The sequence below is a fragment of the Indicator indicator genome, chromosome 26, assembly GCF_027791375.1.
Source record: "Indicator indicator isolate 239-I01 chromosome 26, UM_Iind_1.1, whole genome shotgun sequence".
NCBI classification, from domain to species: domain Eukaryota; kingdom Metazoa; phylum Chordata; class Aves; order Piciformes; family Indicatoridae; genus Indicator; species Indicator indicator.
Genome location: NC_072035.1, coordinates 5,343,414 through 5,361,826, shown reverse-complemented (window position 1 = coordinate 5,361,826; position 18,413 = coordinate 5,343,414). Strand labels below are relative to the sequence as shown.

The 18,413-nt window shown below is 41.2% G+C and overlaps 1 protein-coding gene across 2 annotated transcripts in view; it reads left to right on the top strand.

The window, feature by feature from the left end:
• The first annotated feature begins 16,578 nt into the window (after positions 1 to 16,578).
• Positions 16,579 to 18,413, top strand: part of SFSWAP (splicing factor SWAP) — a 46,651-nt gene continuing 44,816 nt past the window's right edge. Inside the window, exon 1 of one of the 2 annotated variants that reach the window (XM_054392515.1) lies at positions 16,579 to 16,854. In XM_054392515.1, the coding sequence (XP_054248490.1) occupies positions 16,592 to 16,854 (263 nt within the window). In that variant the 5' untranslated portion in view covers positions 16,579 to 16,591. The remainder of the gene's footprint in view (positions 16,855 to 18,413) is intronic. The other variant, XM_054392514.1, reaches the window with a different exon arrangement.

Sequence of the window (18,413 nt, the reverse complement as noted above, 5' to 3'; positions counted from 1 at the left end):
TCCAAAGTGCTGCCATGAATTAGCACCAGCTTCTGCCCTTGTTGTCGAATTGCTAGCACAATAACCAGGCTGGAGGTGTAAAAGCAGTGACAGAGACAGGATATGATTGTGGAAGAGAGTCATGGTAGCAGCACACCATATAAATACTGTGTCACCCAAGTTACGCTGTTAATCTGCAGGAATTTCTGGATTAATCCATCTTCTTTAACTTAAATCACTTCATATGGAACCCCCAGGCAAAGAACAATATTTTGTGGCAGATAAACATGCTGCTACAATCAGCATATTTTCAGGCAATTCATACATAAGAAATGTCACTGTTACGTGAATGTATAATGCAGACAACGAAACAAAGCAAAAACTTTTCTTTAAGATAACATAAATATCTGTACCTCAATTGTTACTTCAAACAATGAAATCTTTTCCTGATCCACTGCATAAACCAGTTATGCAAATATCTGCTAGTCCTTCGTCTCTCTAATGCCTATAATTGAGAGTTCGACATTGATCATAATTTGGCTGACTGAAAGCCTGTAAAAGAGGCACAAATAAAGCACCATGCCAAACAAAAAATCCATAGCCAGTAAGCAATACAATGTTCAGTAATAGCTGCTTCCTCCCAAAGGACTCCCACCAGCCAGCAGAGATCTCACCCCCTCGTTTCTGAGGAGTTGTGTACGGCTGCTGCAGACTCAAACAAACTTTCTCAGTTAATTCTGTTTCACATCAGCCTTTCAATGGTGATTATTTGCTGGCTAATCTCCTTCAGCTCATTCACTTAAAGGCAGGGAATACTGACCAAAGAAGCATTTATCATGGCTCTAACAAGCACACAAGCAAACCTAATAGAGGTTGTTGGCCAGAGCAGGAAAGTACACTATAGTCCACGTGCAGTAATTTCCACCCATAAGACATCACATCTGTAAAATGGGACTGGAGTCAGTTCTCTGAAAATTCAGTAATATCACTGTGCAAATTTCTTTGTACAACTGTCTACTGAAAGCAGGACTTGGCACTGTTAAGGACACCCTGTCCTAACATCAATGTGGTTTTTACTGTCCATTACTGCTGATAATTCTAAATAAGCATTTGTTTCCAGTACTGTTGGCTTGAAGGCTTGTGTTTCATTTTCCATCCACTATTTGCTGAGGGGGAGAGGTGATAAAGGATGCAGAACTCAGTCTTCAAAGAGCTTCCTTTTTAGGGATCCAAAAATGGGAAGATACTCATTTCCACAATAACCCTTTCTGAACTTCAGTTCATGCTGCTTGCATCTCTCTCCACTTCTTAGAAAAGGGCTGCTCTTAACAGGGACAAGAAAGTTGTGTCCAACACCAGCCAGTTCTGTCACACAAGACAAGTGGGAGAGAGAAAGATGCCCTCACTAATTAAGAAAGTCATAGCAATGATGGGAAGGAGTTAGAGAATGTCAGGGTGCACTTGAGTATGAAGTAACTACAAGCACTTCCAGGGAGCTAAGTCTCTGCCTTGCACAGACCATATGGGTCAGTGCAGATATGGAATCTGACCAAAGAGCTTTGCATGCCAGAAGCAGTGCTCAATAACTTTTTCCTTCATTTTACTTCTCTTGCAACCTGCACAATCCCCATCTCCATTTATCACAAATACTTTCAACAACAACAACAAAAAAGCACAGTTTAAAGGTCAGTTACCCATGTCACAGTCATCAGCTGTCAATCACGGCATCAATAACTAGTTCTCTTCAAGCCTTTAGTTCATCTAAAAGCAAAACTTCTGAATTGACCATAAAAATCAGCCCTCCAATCAGTCAGAACCTGTCTCTACCAGAACCAGACAAGTAGCATACCCCACAGCCTCCTCTCTAGTTACAAAGCCTGGTTAGTGTGATTACACCTGCAGCAGCAGGAGAATGGGAGAGAGGGAAGCAACACACATCAGTGACAAGGAAAAAAATTCTTCTGTCAGGTCCCCACTGCTTTTGTACACTTTCAGCTCATAATAATGCTTGGATAATGAGGAGACTAGCAGTCCTAGTGTGTTGTTATTGAAACAAAACAACTGCACTGTGAGTTCTCTGAGTAGTTTGAACAGATGATCAACATTAAAACTATCAGCAGTCCCTCCTTTTGTCCTGTCATTCCCAGCTTCCCCTGACAGGTCTCTTCTTGGCATATAATGTCTCTGGGACAGTTTTCTTTCTGTGTTCTCTGCCACTTCACACACCTCCTGGCAATTAAAGCAGTACAAGTCCAGAAAACCAATGGCTTATTTTCTACCCTATTCTATTTAGTTGAACAGAATAGAATTCCAAAATATTACACTCATAAAGTGCACATGAACTCAGGGTTGCTTCAATATTAGAACTGAACTGAAAGACGAAGAAGAGAGTTAAAAAGGGACATCACTAGTGGTGTGCTGAAACTCCAGAACTATTTAGAAAACATTTCAGATACATAACTAAATGTACAGATGTGAATGCACTGCAAAAAGCCCCTGCTGAAACCCTGCAAAGCCAGAGGTTTTCCTCAAGAGGGCCTATAAAGCCACTTCAATATCTCCAGAAGCCACTGTGCTGTGCCAAGTGGTTGATGTAAAACAAGTCCCAGTTACAAAAAGCAGAGGTAGGTGAAGTCTTCAGGCTTCTGACCTCCAGTCCTGTGATTTAGTCACAGATGATGCTATCCTTTTAGTTGCAATATGTAATCATCTATGCACTACCATAGCAGTACAGACTAATGGAAGTAGAGATGTGTGCCTGTGTTCATGGCTACAGAAATTAGGTGTTATTCTGTCCCTCAGAAGAGCCTTGTCAACTTAATCCTACAAATCACTGGGTTGGATGTGTGCTGCATTGCAAGTAAACTCACGATAAAGTCAAGCATGCCTGATGCTCCCATGTGTATACTGCAGGATGAAGGAGATTAAGGTATACTTGTTTTGGGGATATCCCAAAATGAGGTAATTTAAAGAGAAAATAAGTTAGTTCTCAACAGAGTTGCAAGGTTCATGCCTGTTGTTAGAAGCAGCATTACCTTGTCCAGCAGAGAACTCTCCTGCCCTTTGAAGATCAAGTGAGAATTTTTTCACAGGCTCTAGAGTGGCTGCTCCTCCACTGGTGCATTAACAACAAAGTGCAGAAATGAACTGATGGCTTTTCATTTCTTTCCCTAATTATGAATCACAGCAGATGCTTGGTGAAAGAATAACAAGCTTCCTTTTAGCTTTCTCCTCATTTGAGCAAAATCTTGGGCTCATTTAATGTTCATTTTTGTGCCTTTTTTTTTTTCCTCATGACACTACTACTTGCTGTTATCAAGAGCTGATTTTGTTTTATTGTTTTAGATAAGGACAATAAGGCAGTACAATAAATAGGAGAAAATTGGATACATCAGTCTTGCCTTATTAGTTACTGCTGACACACCTAAGAACAGCCCTGGACCTCAGTACCATTAGGCTGGAAGTTACACAGCATCCAGCTCTTTTGACCTGAAGACCTGCTATTCCTCAGTCGCAGTATGTGCTGTCCTAGGAACAGGAAGCCTCTTAAGACAGAAAATCATCCCATAATACCTATCCCTAAGCAAAATAATGACTAGAATAATTAATAACTTCTGGGGCAAGACTCAAGTGAATGCAGCAATCTGTTCCTCACAGCTAACCATCACTTACCAATTAATCCACCTCTCAGCAGATGAGCTGGGGAGACCTTCGCTCATAGATGCTCTCAGTGAGGCACACAAAAAAAAAAATCCCAAGCACCACTATGGTTTGAAGTAGAAATGAAAACTAAAGCCTAGGATTTACATGAGAGAGGACACCTAGGTCCAGCCCTGTGGTCAAGCTTGTGACTGGCTTTTCACTGCACTAAAGAATCAGGGCAATATGATTGCAAAACACTTTGGGGCATAATTTAGCTTTGACCAGGATTCACATTTTATCACTCAGCTTCAGTTCACAGTTACATGAATACTTTCTGTGGGCTTTCTTTGGAAAATTAGGTATTTAAATACTCTTAAACTTATTAATAATCAATGTAACTCAGTTTCAAAAACTTCCTAAGGCAAAACCTTTATGTAGACTCCACTGACGGGTAGCTTTGAAGAGTTTAAAAGTTTGGACCTGGGCTCAAAATATTGGACTAGAACTGAAAATCTGTAGCTAGTCCTCAGTTTTGCTCCCCTTTGTGCACTGACAATGCACCCTTTGTGCATTGGCAAACACCATCTTCTGACCAATAAAGATGATAAAAGTCTCCTTTCCTATAGTTAGCCCCTGCCATGTTTCTGCAGAACATGAACTCTCCTCAGCTGCTGCATCACTGCTAGTAAGCAGGTGGGAGTTATGCAATATAAAATATTTGCCTTTTTGTGTTTTCTTGGCACAATCAGGACTCTCCGTACAAAGCATCAGTACATTTTTCACAAGGGCTTAATCCCCACAAGTTGTGCAGTATCAAGGATGCAAATTATATGCTTCAGCTACTGGAACATTTAGGGTTTATAGAAGACTACAAGACATTTGTAACTAGCTCACACCACACATTATTCCTATATGAAGAACAAACCAGCACACAACCAAAGGTGCATCTGGCCCTGCAGTAAGGCTGCTTCTATCTATCACTTAAATAGATGAGAAAAGTTGCCAGTAAGTGCTGCCAACTGCTGCTCTAATAAACAATATTTCTCTCAACAGAACGCCAGCACCATGTGCTGATTTATAGTAAATGTGCCATTCTTTCCCTCTGCTATCAGTACTGAAGACAATAACAAGTAGCTCAGAGGACAAGAATGCATTTTTATAAAAACAAAAGAATGGGTGTTGGTGCAGCACCTTATCTGCTATATGGGAGCACTGGAGCATTTGAATTGCCCTGGTGGACACCCTAAGATCCTTTATTACATTTATGCTGTTGGTTTCTTGAGCACAGCTTTGGGAATGAAGTGCAATAAATTGCCAGTGAACGGTGTTTGATGATATACTTGACACGTTTGGATCTTTGGACACACGAGTCAAACCAAAGGCTGTGAAGAGGTAGCAGAGGTTATGCCCTGTCTTGGAGGTGAGGTGCATGGATTCTCTGAATCAGCCTGAAAGCACAACCAGTGGAAGTTAAGAGGTGAGCAAACACTCTGGCTCACAGATAAATTTGTAAATATTCCCTATGCATCAACTGAATGCCTGCTGTCCAATTACCACCTCTCATAAAGGGAGAAGGAGCCTCTAGAACAGCACAATCCCTCTTCACCATTAGCGGCTGACGAGGAACATCCTGTTCACAAGTGTGAAGCTTCGATGTTCCCATCTCCCATCATGTTCAAGATGTTTTCACAGTAGGTCATTAGCCTGGTAGCTGTACTAATGGTGTTTCTGCACCGTGTGCAGTATGTACATCGCTCAGCTTCCCCAAAATGCTCTTCCATTGGCTGTTTCCACACACACACCACTGTCTCGGGGCCCATCACAATTTTCCATTCACATTTGACTCCAGATTACCACAAAACGTGCTCTTCATTCAGAATTGTGCCTCTGCTTAATGCCACAGCTCCTTACTCGGCTCCCAGCCCCCTGTGGAGGCAGTTGCAGTCCATCCCCAGCCAGCCAGAGTCAGAAGGGCTAATCAACTGGCTTTGTGGAAAAGTATCAGTCTGAGATTCAGTGCAATTATTTACATTTGACTAAAGCTTAGCACATATTTTGCTAAAGTTAATCTTCCAAAAAGATACTTAAGCTTAGTTCAAAGGCATTTCAGGGCAGAGGACTATGGATTTATTGCAGCAGTTGTGATGTATGTCTAATCTTTTTTAATTGGCATATGTCTGGCTTCAGTTTCCATCTGCTGATTCTTAGGAAACAACTATTAAGGAGCCACCAGGTCTCCTCCGATGAATATACTATTTCATTGTAATTGAAATCTGTCTCAAACTCTTTAATAATTACATACACTAAAAACTGAAAAGCTCATCCCATTTCCATTGCATTAGCTATCTTGGCAATGCACATTTCCAAACCATCCTCCTGCCCCGAATTTGGATTATACAAATGTGTTTTGTTTTGCTTTAATTTCCCCAAACAACAAGGTTTAAACTGGTGCTGAGAAGCATTTACTCCAACCTTCCAACAGTTACTCCAGTGATCAGTGATAAAAGGGCACTAACTGGGGTGTGTCTGATTGACCAGATCATGCATAGAGCCAACAGTTATCTTTACAGATCATGACAGGGCATGACTTGGCAGCAGTTACCACTCTGGCAAACACTGATGAGTATTTCAGGGAAACCTGCAATTCTTTTTGTATGCCTAAAGCTGCCTGGTGACAAAGACAGAGTGGTTTCAAAATAACTACTCATTAATCCTCTTCTTCTTCATTGACAAAGATCCTGGGTGAGTTACGAGCATGATGAATGTATTTTGAAGAGATGCCCATGGAGAGAAGGGGCCAGAAGACTACAAACTACCTAGACTTGGGCAATGAGAATGACATGGAAAGCTACAAAGACGAAAAGGACAATGAGTTAAATGTTCTTTTTAGATTGTAGAGTTTAGTGAACAAATTTCGCTTCTGCTGTTGAGTTGAAAGCAAAGAATCTCTTTTCAATGGCCTTTTGACCAAGTCTAGAACGAAGAAATACTGACTTCTTCTGTGAATATTTCCACAGAATTACAGCAGCATTTGTCTTAACATAATGGTTTGAGAGGAAAAAATAATTGGAAACAGTTGGCAGCTACTGTACATAGCTTCCCATTTTTATGGAAATCCAGCCAAGGTTTCCTCCTCCCCATGCAGTTGATTAAAACCATCATGCTTGAAAGCACATGTTACCAAACACTTAGGAAGAAACAAACATTCTTAAGATTTCTCTGCTAAAAAGTGAGTATTTGTTTCACACCGGAAATGCAGATAATCAATATAAAAGTTTAAACTTCTTTTTGTTTAGCTGATTAGCGAGCAGTTTCCCAGTGAACTTCAGTGAACACGGCACTAAATACTGTGAAATTTTGAGAAGCATCATAAAGATTCAAACTTCTAGGTTTAGTTTTTACATTCCATATGTTTTTTCCTCTTCCCAGATATCTAATTCTTCCCCTTCTATACTCAGGAAAGAGAAGTGAAAACTCCATACTCTACTGTGCAATGTATCTATTAACTCAGGTTGACAGCCCCCTGCTGAGAAAATATGAACAAAGGTTTAGGAATCCTGGGATGCATCAAGAAAGGTGTGGCCAGCAGGTCTAGGGAAGTTCTACCTCTCTACTCTGCCCTGGTGAGACCACACCTGGAATACTGCATCCAGTGTTGGGCTCCCCAGTTCAAGAGAGACAGAGACCTGCTGGAGAGAATCCAACAGAGAGCCACAAGGATGATTAGGGGACTTGAGCATCTCCCCTGTGAAGAGAGACTGAGAACCCTGGGGCTGTTTAATCTTGAGAAGAAAAGACTGAGAGGGGATCTCATCAATATCTATCTGAGGGGTGGGTGTCAAGTGGAAGGGGCCAGGCTCTGTTTGGTGGTTCACAGTGATAAGACAAGGAACCATGGGTTCAAACTTGAACATAGAAGATTTCACCTCAACATGAGGAGAAACTTCTTTACAGTGAGGGTGACAGAGCACTGGAACTTGCTGCCCAGGGGGTTTGTGGAGTCTTCTTCTCTGGAGATTTTAAAAGCCACTTGGATGCATTCCTGTGCAGACTACCCTAAGTGATCCTGCTCTGGCAGGGGGTTGGACCTGATGATCTCTTGAGGTCCCTTCCAACCTGATATACTGTGAGACTGTGTGATACTGTGAGACTGTAATATTGCAGCCTGCTGACCTCCAGACCAGCAGAACTTTCTGGGCACATAACATGTGAAAAATAGCATGGAAGAACTTAATTATATTTTCAAACACATAGGAAACTATGATGAAGGATAATCCCTTTTCCTGCACCTTCGAAGACAGATGTTTCTTCTTCCACATCACTGCAGTGAACAAGGAAGCATCAACTGTCATCGATCTTCCTATTAGCTTGTGCTGTTAGCCTTGACTATTGATCAGCATCAAATTATTCTGTAAGGGATCTCGGTGTGCAATGTATATGCCAATTGCAAGCCTTCACTGAGCTGTTCAGTCCTGACATCACTGAGCTCCACCCAAACTTGCCCATATTTGCCTCATGCCCATAACTAAAACATTTTTATCGTAACAAAGACTCAGGCCAAAACTTTATAGAGATGAAAATTTCATGCCCAGCACTTTTAAGCTGAAAGTGTTACCATTTTCAAACCTGAAAATTATTTTTTTTTCAGGAGAGATTTTTAGGCAGCCTTAGAAGAAAAGCTACAGGGACACTTGAACCCTTTTTTTTTTTTAATTATTATTATTATTGTATGGCAATTTGGGTCAGATCTGGTTATTTCTACTCAGACTGTACTCATAATTCTCAGCAGTATGTCAATACCATCAGCCATTTTTGCCTAAAAAAAGGAGCCAGGCAAAAATGCCAGGATAATTGCTTAGAAAACATTTAAACCCCACACTGCAGTCTCACACTGACTAGTCACACTTTGCTTGTTAAATACACTGAGTCATTTGGGAGTTTTATTTATTGTGAATGGGCTTAAATGCACCTGAATAAGATCTGCTCTTATGGGAGTGAATTGTACTGGATTTGTAGTACAACAGCACAAAGACCAGCAAAGGAAAGATGTATTTTAACAACTGCTTTATTTTGGGGCGGGGTGTCAATAAATTGTTTCTAACGAAAGATGAGGATCAGATTCATGTGGGACTGATGTTGGAAGTGGGAGATGAAATGATTATAATTTTCTGTGTTTTGTGAGGTGTTTTGTCAGGTCTCAAAGAAAGAATACATTTATCAGACTTCCAAAAAGTGGTTAGAGCAGGTTATCACACACAAGAAAGGCACAGAGCAGAGTCATTTCTAGCACTACATGTCTGGCAGCCTGTATTTTAAGACTTGTGATAGAAAAGTCTTCCTTTGGGATAACAAAACCCATTATTTTGCTGAGCATAAACCTTTGAAAAACACTAATAAAATTACAAATAAAAACAACAAAGAAGTGAACTTTGGGGAAGTTACATCAAGAGCAAGTTGTTGTGGAGATAAAGGAAAGTGCTTCTTCACTAGCCTGCTGTGACAGAAGTGTCTCAGGAGAAAGTCAGCCTTAAATAATCCTGCTCAGAGTGCACATCTGGGACAGGTTTGTGTGGTCAGATCCTGTCTAATGGCAAAACTCTACGTGGTGGTTTCTTAGATAAAGTGCTTCTGCAGACAACTACCCATTTGAGAACACGATGCTATTTCTTCTTGCATTTCTGAAACGTTGTGTTACAACTCCTCAAGCTTCTTATTGTGGCAATAGTGGCCAAAGAAAACAAGGAAAACAACACTGAAGTGATCCAAGCAAGTAGTTCTGACAGTTTGAGTTTCTTTTAAACTAATCTCTGTTCCTTTTTCCAAACAAACCAGCAATAATTAGGAAGGAACAAGAGAGTCACCCATAGACTTCTTGTAGTTGTGAGGACTTACACTGTAACTAAAGCACTCCATTCCTAGAATACATTCCAAAACTACACTGACATTTTGCAAATACAAGTGGGACAATAATTAATTAAAGTAGCATGATCCAGAAACAAATCTTCTAGGGACAGCAGGTTGTCAGGAGTCACCCAGATAATAAACCACAAAAAAATCAGGAAGTATCTGTGTCCTGCTGCAGTACAAAGATGACCCCATTCCATCTCTGTTAAAACATGTATCTTCTCCAAGCACAGTAAATTTGGGTTGCTTCATCTTTGCTAAGACACTAGGTCTCATAGCATTAAGGTCTTGTGAGTTCACTGCTGTTTGAGCTCAAAATGCAGATTTTGTTCTTGGAGGAGTTCCAGCATTTCTCTAATCCCGATGTCCTGTTTACACAAATCGATATAAACTTCTGTTTGAGACATCTACTCTGCTGTCAAAGTTCTTCCACAATGGCTTTCAAAGCTTTCTAGTCAGTCTCTGTACTTTAAAAGAAAATATTTTCTAAGTCTTCAGTCCAATGTTTGCAGCTTGCTTAAAGTTTGCTTCTAGTCGTTCTGTGCTGTGCCTAGTTGGTGCCTCTAACCTTCAGTTCAGTGGTCAGGGTCATCTGATGCTCGTTTAGCTCAAACTCAAGCCATTCCCTAGTCTCCACGCTTGAAGAGAAGTCAAACACAGTTGGTAATTAATACAGTGTAACCCCTGACAGCCTTCCTCTAGCACTCCTTATCAAGACCCTGTAAATCTGCTCACAGATTATGAGACAAGACCAGAAATTCGAGGCAGTAAGTGCTCCCCTCTGTCCTCTTGCTAGGAAGGCAGTCACAGCTTCACGCACACACCTATACAGGCTACTTAAAATTGCAAGCTTTTCATTGATCTGCTTCTTGGCAGACAAGTACAAGCATGATTCACATAGCTGCATTATTGTCTTGTCTCGCTCAATGAAACATCACTAGCCTTTTGAAGATTGTCATCTTGTCTTGGCAAGAGGGATTTTCCAAGAAACGCAACAGGGAAAGCGGAGAAGACAGGGGGGGAAATGAAGGCCCTTCAGTGACTCCACCACCTCCCTATCTCTGGGGTTTAGGGAGGAGTTCATTACTCCATCACTGTGCTTGGGTGACTCGTTTTTCCTTGCTCTTATCATTAGGACAAAAACATAAAGTACTTTCACAATATAGTGTGTTGTGTGTGCAATTAATATTTCAATTTGCATGTTATTGCTGTCCATCCTAACTTGAATTCCTGTCACCAAAATATTGCTGCTTATGCCATAAATTAGATCTCTAAGATGTTAATTCTATTTCCCACAGCAGTTATAGCTGTTGCTTATTAAGGACATGGCACAAACTTTTACTTCTAAGTCCATATGATTTCCTGCACATTTCCTGCACATTACCAAGGGCTCAGCAGCCTCATTTCTGCCTTGTTAGGCAAACTGTCCAGGTCTGCTGTGGCAGTCTGAGCAGACTCCATCAGTAATTCTGAACATAGACCTTTCAGAAGACATCTTCACCCACACACAAAGGTGCAGTGCCAGTGATTTCTATTTGACAACAGTCAATATGACAGCACAACATCATCAAATTTTAAGTCCATTTTCCATCAAACCTAAGCAAATTTCACATCTTACAAGATGGACTGAATGTTCTGGTTTCCATCGTGGGTCAACAAAGGCCCCAGTGACAGGAATGGCAGTTGAGCAAGCAGAAGACTCTCTGCACAGGTTAATAGAATCAAGAAATTGCTATTTGTGAGTATTGACAGGAATTAAAAAGCAATTGTGAGGCAAACAACTAAAAAAGCAAAACAAAAAGTAAAGCACTCCTATATGTTCACAAACAATATGACAACAAAGGGGAAAATACTTCTCTTTGCATGCTTTATTTTCTCTCTTTACACATTCCTGTGTCTCTTCCTATGGGTTAAAGGAACCAATGAACTATGTTTATTGACATTTAACTACCAGCATTTAAAACAAAACAAGAACACCATAGCCCGCAGCATGAGAGGCTTAAGAGCTCCTCTGCAGTCTCCTATCAATGAAACTTTTCATTATGTTATCTGGAATCATTAATCTTTGGCGAAACATTTAAGAATGAAGTGCAAATAAAATGAAAATCTTCCCAAAAATAGTCTGTAGAACAGAAGATCAAAGAACATTAAAGAAGATAATAAACAACACAAACTGCTGCTGCTCCACCTTTTTCCTCTAGGAATGAATAGCAGTCTACCCAGCCCAAATCTTTAGTAATTATCTCCACACAGGAGTGCAGTATTGATTTCTCTAAATAACACAAAGGGCCAGGAGTGCTTTAACATCATTTGAGAGAGAAGCTTCAAAAAAGCAGTGGATGCTGAAGAACAATTTTACTTCATTTAGGAAAAAAAAAAAAAAAAGTCATGAATTACCAGAGCCATGAAGTGTGCAAATAAGCCTTTCCCTGGCTACTACATTCATTTTACCATATCCAATAGCAGCCATTCATAATCTGTACTTCCTTGTTGTTATTAGTAATAAACATGGCGCCACAATCCATTACTGCTAATGAATCTGTCTTGAGTTCTTCAAGCATGCTACTATTACAAATAAATAACAGTGGCTTTAATACAGGGTTACACAAGGGCAGACACTGACCTTCTGCTATTTGTACATTCCCAATGAGGTAATGTACAAAACAAAATAAAGAAGATCAGAAAGCAACTAATTTTTGTGTAGCAAACAGGGTTGTCTTCAAGCAGCAGATCAATGACCATCAAGGTTTAATCAGGAAAGTTATTACATGGTACCACTTATAGGAAAAATAAGTTTATTTTCTGTATGCAGTAAACCTGCTCAGCTATGACCTTCATGTCTTTTGCAGAGAGGATTCCTCGTACTGGCTACAAGGAGATTAAATACAATTGGCCAGACTGTAAAACAGGGAGAGCTGTTCTGTTGCGTAAAGAATTCAGTGTAAAATCTCCCTGCCATGAGACAGATACACTATCAGCTTTGAAGGCTCTTCACAAACAGGTCAGTGCTGTCTACAAAGTAACAGTTCATTTTGATTACTTTATCTGCAAGACAGAAGGTTACTTAAACCCCAAAACCAATACAAGTTACTGCCCAGCAGCACTATGATTTGCAAACAAAACCTCAACACATTCCTTATGGAACTCACACAGAAGGCAAATCTATGCTGAATGCTGAATGTAAAGAATTTGGATAATTATAAACTGATTATATTTTGAGACTATTTCGTTTTCTCTACAAATCTTCTGTACAGAAACAGAAATTGTTGCACACTAACTGAAAATGCCTCATACACAAGAACAATTTGCAGGGGAAACTGTAATAAAACAAACTACTGCTATAAAAGAACTGAAGAGCAAATCCAACACTGATTGTTAGTGCTACTCATAAGGTTTAATTTACCCTCTTCAAGCATGCAGTAATAAAAAGCCATATAAAATACGGCAGCAAAGATGGTTTTGAATAAAGAGAAAGCAAAGGCAAGGGAACAGGGACAAGCTTTGTGTATTTTTTCCTGTTTATATTTAAGCGCATTTTCACTTCTTACAACCACCCTCCATAAAGCAATCCTCTGCCTAAAGACAGTAACCAAAGAAAACAGCCATAAAAATTGGCAGGCTGTGAAATACATGAACACATAAACCTAAAACAAAACAAAAAAGCCCCACCAAAGGATCCATGGCACATCTCTGTAATGTACCAGAATAAGAAAGGTGGTCAATGGATAGAAATATTGTGGTAGAAAGAAGAGAGCAGGTTTTACTTTACTCTTTTTTTTAAGAGAATGAGATAAACAGAAACTTTACACAATTCATACAAGAGGTAAGTAACTCCCTGGGTGTAAAGTGAGCAAATAAGCTATGAATTACAGCAACCTTATAATTAAAAAGAGCTGGAAATCCTTAAGCACTTCGCTGCACCCACTCATTAATGCAGCCAGTTACACTCTGCGGTCATTAACATACTCATAAATTGTTTACCTAGCTACTGCTCTACAGCAGTTCTGTATTTAAAATGTGATTCCAATTCAATTGGATTGGAATTACCATGTGTTTTATATCTGGATGCTACAGTAATGGCAGAAGTAACAACAAAACCTGCTCAAAAAGTCATGATAATTTAGAGGATATCTTCTTCAAGAGAATAATTATGTACAATTTCAGTGTGGAAGGAAATCATGCAGATACCATGCATCCTTCCCTAACAAACACAGAAGCTGTTCTCTTGCAAGACCCCACTGAGATAAAGAAGTCTGGCAGCAGTGCAGGTTCATGTCAGGTTCCACAATGAACAGACAATAACCAAAAGAAAAACATCTTAGGCTCAGTCTAAGATCTTGGCTAAGCAGAGCCAGGCCGGTATTTCTTCTACAAAAATAACAAATCCACTTCAATAGCTTGAGAGTGCTAAAGTCAAGATTAATAGAGTGATAGGCAAGCTTTCTATTCCTAACATTAAAACGTGCTTGTGTTGATCAATAAAATCCTTTATGGTAGATCTCTCACAAGCAGTTTTGTTGCCTGATAACCAACATAGAAGACTACAAGTCTGTTCCCTGAATTTTCTCAATGATGTAAAGTAGAAAACACCAAAAAATTGCAGGGGGAAATTACTTTTTTTTACACATACTGGGGGAAAAGGAAGGGCTGAATACTGTTTTATTACAATGCAAGCTCATAATATACTCTGACATGCTTTCTTAAATATATTAAAGATCCTTGTCAGTAGTCTGCTCATGTTCCTACTTGTTTCCATCAGGTAGTCAATCATCTGAAAATATTTGTTGTGCTGCAGCCCAGTTCTTCCAGAAACCTTTCCTAATCTCTCTTCTGTTTACAGAAATTCTAATCACATGTGAACAAATAGCCTAGAACATCACATGCTGCAATACACAGTATAACACTGCCCTAAGGCCACACATTTCACTTTGTGCTCTTCCCGCCCTGCCCCCCCTCCAAAATAGACACCTGCTTCCCATTTTCCATTTCTTTACACTGTTTTCCAACCACCAAATTAGTTTTTAAAGTCTTATCCCCTCCTGTTCTTAATAACTTATCAGCACCTGATGCTTTATTTTTCCTGAGTGTTCTGGTGGCCTCTTGGTTCTTCTACAGATGGCTCAGTTGCCTGGGGAATTGCTGTTTGTTTTTCTTTATCCATTTCACTATTAAAGCAATAATTTAAACACACTCCCCATTCTCCTGTAATTGTGCTCATTGTAAGATTTCTACCTTTGTCCTTTATCTGACTCATGCAGAATTCATGTCCTCGTCTCAAATGCTCATGTCCCAGTAAAATGGACTGAGGTTATCTTATTACTCGGCATTTCAAAGGTATAAAGCTATTTTTGTGCCATGCTATCACTTTGCTGAACCATCTGCATTACCAGAAGACTTAGGGAAGTCACAAAACCCTCACCACCTACTGCTTTCTTACAGTTCCCATCAAAAGCTTTTTAATATTTTTTTCCCTAGGAATTGTTTCTCCATTTTTTTCTCCTGCTCTTTTCTTACACCATGTGTTTCCCAACTGGTCTGAAATTGTTGCACAATGTTCAAGCATGTTCCCACATTTCTCCATGGTGTTCTTGTATTTTGTTTCTCAAAGGTGAGTATTACACTTAGAACTTCTCTCTTCATTAAAACAACTCAGCCATTATTTTCATAAAAGAGAAAGGTAAGTTTGAAGCATCTACTTTTAGCAATTTTGTTCACTGGTAGCTTTCAAGTATCAGACCATTACTGTTAACTTTCACATAGTCATTGCAAAAGGTAAAGATGTTTAGTAGACTTTTAATCACATTTTCAATGACATGGAAGACCAGGTGGAACTGCAGATGCATCACAAGTACATAATAGCAACATGATAAAGTTTACACAGATTTTGTAGTTGACTTTGGAAGATAGCATGGGAACTCCACGGATTATTGATTTCAATACCATGACTCCAGATGAATAGTGTCCAAGGAAGTGTCTACATTTCTCCTTCAGTAAATTTACATGGTAGCAGGTATTTCTGAATGCTGACATAAGCTACCCCTCTCCTTTCTAGTGCTGGTGCACTGCTTTTCTCACACAGTTTTACATATTTAATTCCTCTGTGTACAATTTCAGTAAGCTGGAAAACTCCACCAGCTCTGCCTGTGTTTGTGGACATCTGGAACCTCTTGTAACAAAGGACATGGATTAGCTTCTGTTGGCAACTGCGAACCACAGCGTCTTTTCTTGTTATGAAATACACAACACCAAGTCCTCTTCACAGTTCTTGGAAGAGTGATGAAAATAGTAATCCCAAGACAAACAATATTGAAAAATTCCAGCGTCACAGCCTTTCCCCTTCCTGCTCTGGCTCCCAGGCCCAGCCTCAGACTTTCCCCAGCTCAGCCTCAGCTGGATCCCTGCTTTCTGCTACAGCTTCCCACAGCTCACAGACATTCCTGCCGAGCCCCATACCCCCACGCCCTCGGGCTCTACCACTGCCCATCTCGCCTATGACCGCTCGTCGTCAGACCCCTGTGGGTCTGCTCAGCAGGGTGACAGCACCAGGAGCACGACTCTCTGCCCGTCCAAAGCCCCCTCGTCCTCTTTCTAATCTCCACCTACACATTTCACCCTCAAACGTATCACGAAAGTGCCCAACCCCACCCCCAGCGTCGCGACAGGACCCGCGCAGCCCCTCCCAGGCACGGCGACGGCCGCTCCTCCCCTCCCCTGGTCCCGCACTTTCGTCACGACAGTGGCGTCACAGCTGTTGGTTGGCCGCTCGCCGTTGTTGCCGTACGCTGCCGGTCCGCCGATAGCGCGGAGCTCGACTCGCTGCGCCGCGTGTCCCTTCGATTCCACACTCGGGCTGCCCAAAGCGACGGCGAATCTGCCTGCTGTGGGAAGCCGGCCTAAGCTCCGCTCCGCTAGCGGAAGCGGAAGAGTCGCCATTTTGTTTCGGGTGATGGCGACTGTGGTGCTCTGGAGCTGGGGAGTTTAGCGCGGGTCCGGCCTTCTGGGGGACTCGCTTCTCGGACAGTCGTTGGTACTGCGAGTTTCCTCCTCCTCGCTGCATCCGCTGGTGATGTACGGAGGGGTCGGAGGTTCTCGACGGACTGCGGAAGAAGCAGGCCCGCCGCCCCTAATGTTGTTGTCAGGCGGGGGAGCGGTCCCCGGGCCCCCCGGAGGAGGTGGTGGAGGAGGAGGAGGAGGTGGGAATAGCCGTGTGGAGCTGCTGGTGTTCGGCTATGCCTGCAAGCTGTTTCGAGATGATGAGAAGGCTCAGTACCAGGAGCAGGGGCGACACCTTATTCCTTGGATGGGAGACCCCAAGATCATGATCGATAGGTCGGTGTAACACAACCCCCAGACTCTGCTGCGAGATCTCCTGTTATAGCCTCTTTCTGTTCCCCCCCTTATGCTGTGGGCAAGTGAGGGCGGGGGATGAACAAAGGGCTCACTCTGGCAGACGTGTGGGGCTTCGCTGGCAGAGATGGAGGGCAGCTCCTCCTAGTAGAGTGCTTTGAGTGCTGCTTTTGTAACGCTGTAGGGCCGCCCTCCGGCAGCGGGAACTTGGGGTTCCCCACTCTGGCAGTTTTGGGAGGTTCCCTTCTTTCTGACAGTGTGCGTTGGGTCTTTCTGCACCACTTCTTAGGGTAGGGTTTTTCAGAATGGAGTGGAGAATTGGACTGATCTGTTCCTTTTCAGTGCAAACCACAAACATGATCTTTTCTCACTCGGAAACCAAGGGAGCTTTATTGCAAGGGTGTACTTACTAGGTACTTCATCTGTTCTCTAAGCAAGAAGGATGCACTGTGGAGAGTGGAAATGTATTTATCTACCTTAGGTGACATGGGTTGTTTTTGTTTCTCCTGTGTAATCAAGCTGCAGGCTGTGGGTGAAAAACCCCAAAAGCAATCCTTGGCCTAATTTCTTTTTCCTTGTGCCATGATTCAGTGTGTTAGGCAGAATGGTTTTGACTTTCAGTGCTTGCTTTTCAAATTGTATGTCAGAGGTGGTGTTTTTTGGTTGGTTGGCAGTGGGTGCAGGTTCATGGCCAGAGAGAGTAATAGAATCTGCTTTGATGTTTCTTCAGGTTTCCAAGTTGTTTCAGCAGTGTAGGGTGGAATTTTGAAATAAATTAATTCAGAATGAATTTCTTAATTTCTTGGAGAGAGAGAAATAGGAGGTCAGGTTGGGTATATTTGGAGCACTGAAAGTAAATTTTTTAAGGAGTTGTGGCTGACCTGGAAACCTCAGTGGGAAAGATGGAAGGATTTTGGTTTGAAAAGGATCACATGACATACTGTAGATATTTGTTCCCTCAATTTCATTGCTTTGGTGCTGTGCATTATTTTTTATTATTTGATCTAACAGCTGTATTTGGCTTGAAAAAAATACCAGTAAGGGAAGATCTTTCATTTCTTTCCATAAAATGGAAGGAAAATGCCCATGAAAAGCCAACCATAAACATTTGTAACTATGTTTAATTGCTTACATGAGAACGGAAGTGTTGTTATGCACACTTCTAGTCCAGATCACTTTTGGAACAGTAGGTCAAAGCCTTTTTTTGTGGTCCTGTGCAGCAGTAACCCAGTTTACAGGCACTAGAGAAATTGCTGGGAGCAAAAACTGAGTATGTGCATGTATGTACATTTGATACTGAAAAAACTAAAAACCATACATTTGTAAGCCAGGGGAGCTTGTAATTACTAATCTTATAAACACCTTTGGAAGCTTAGATTCTTTTTATCTCCAGCAGCAGAAAGTCTTCATTTTCACCATTTTGAGAAAAGCATAATGCTGTCAGAAGACATGGGTTGAAGTTTGCCTGTGGACAGAGCTTGATTAACCAGACCTACGAGTTTAATTAACTTTTCACTATAAGAATATTTACTTTCTTTATT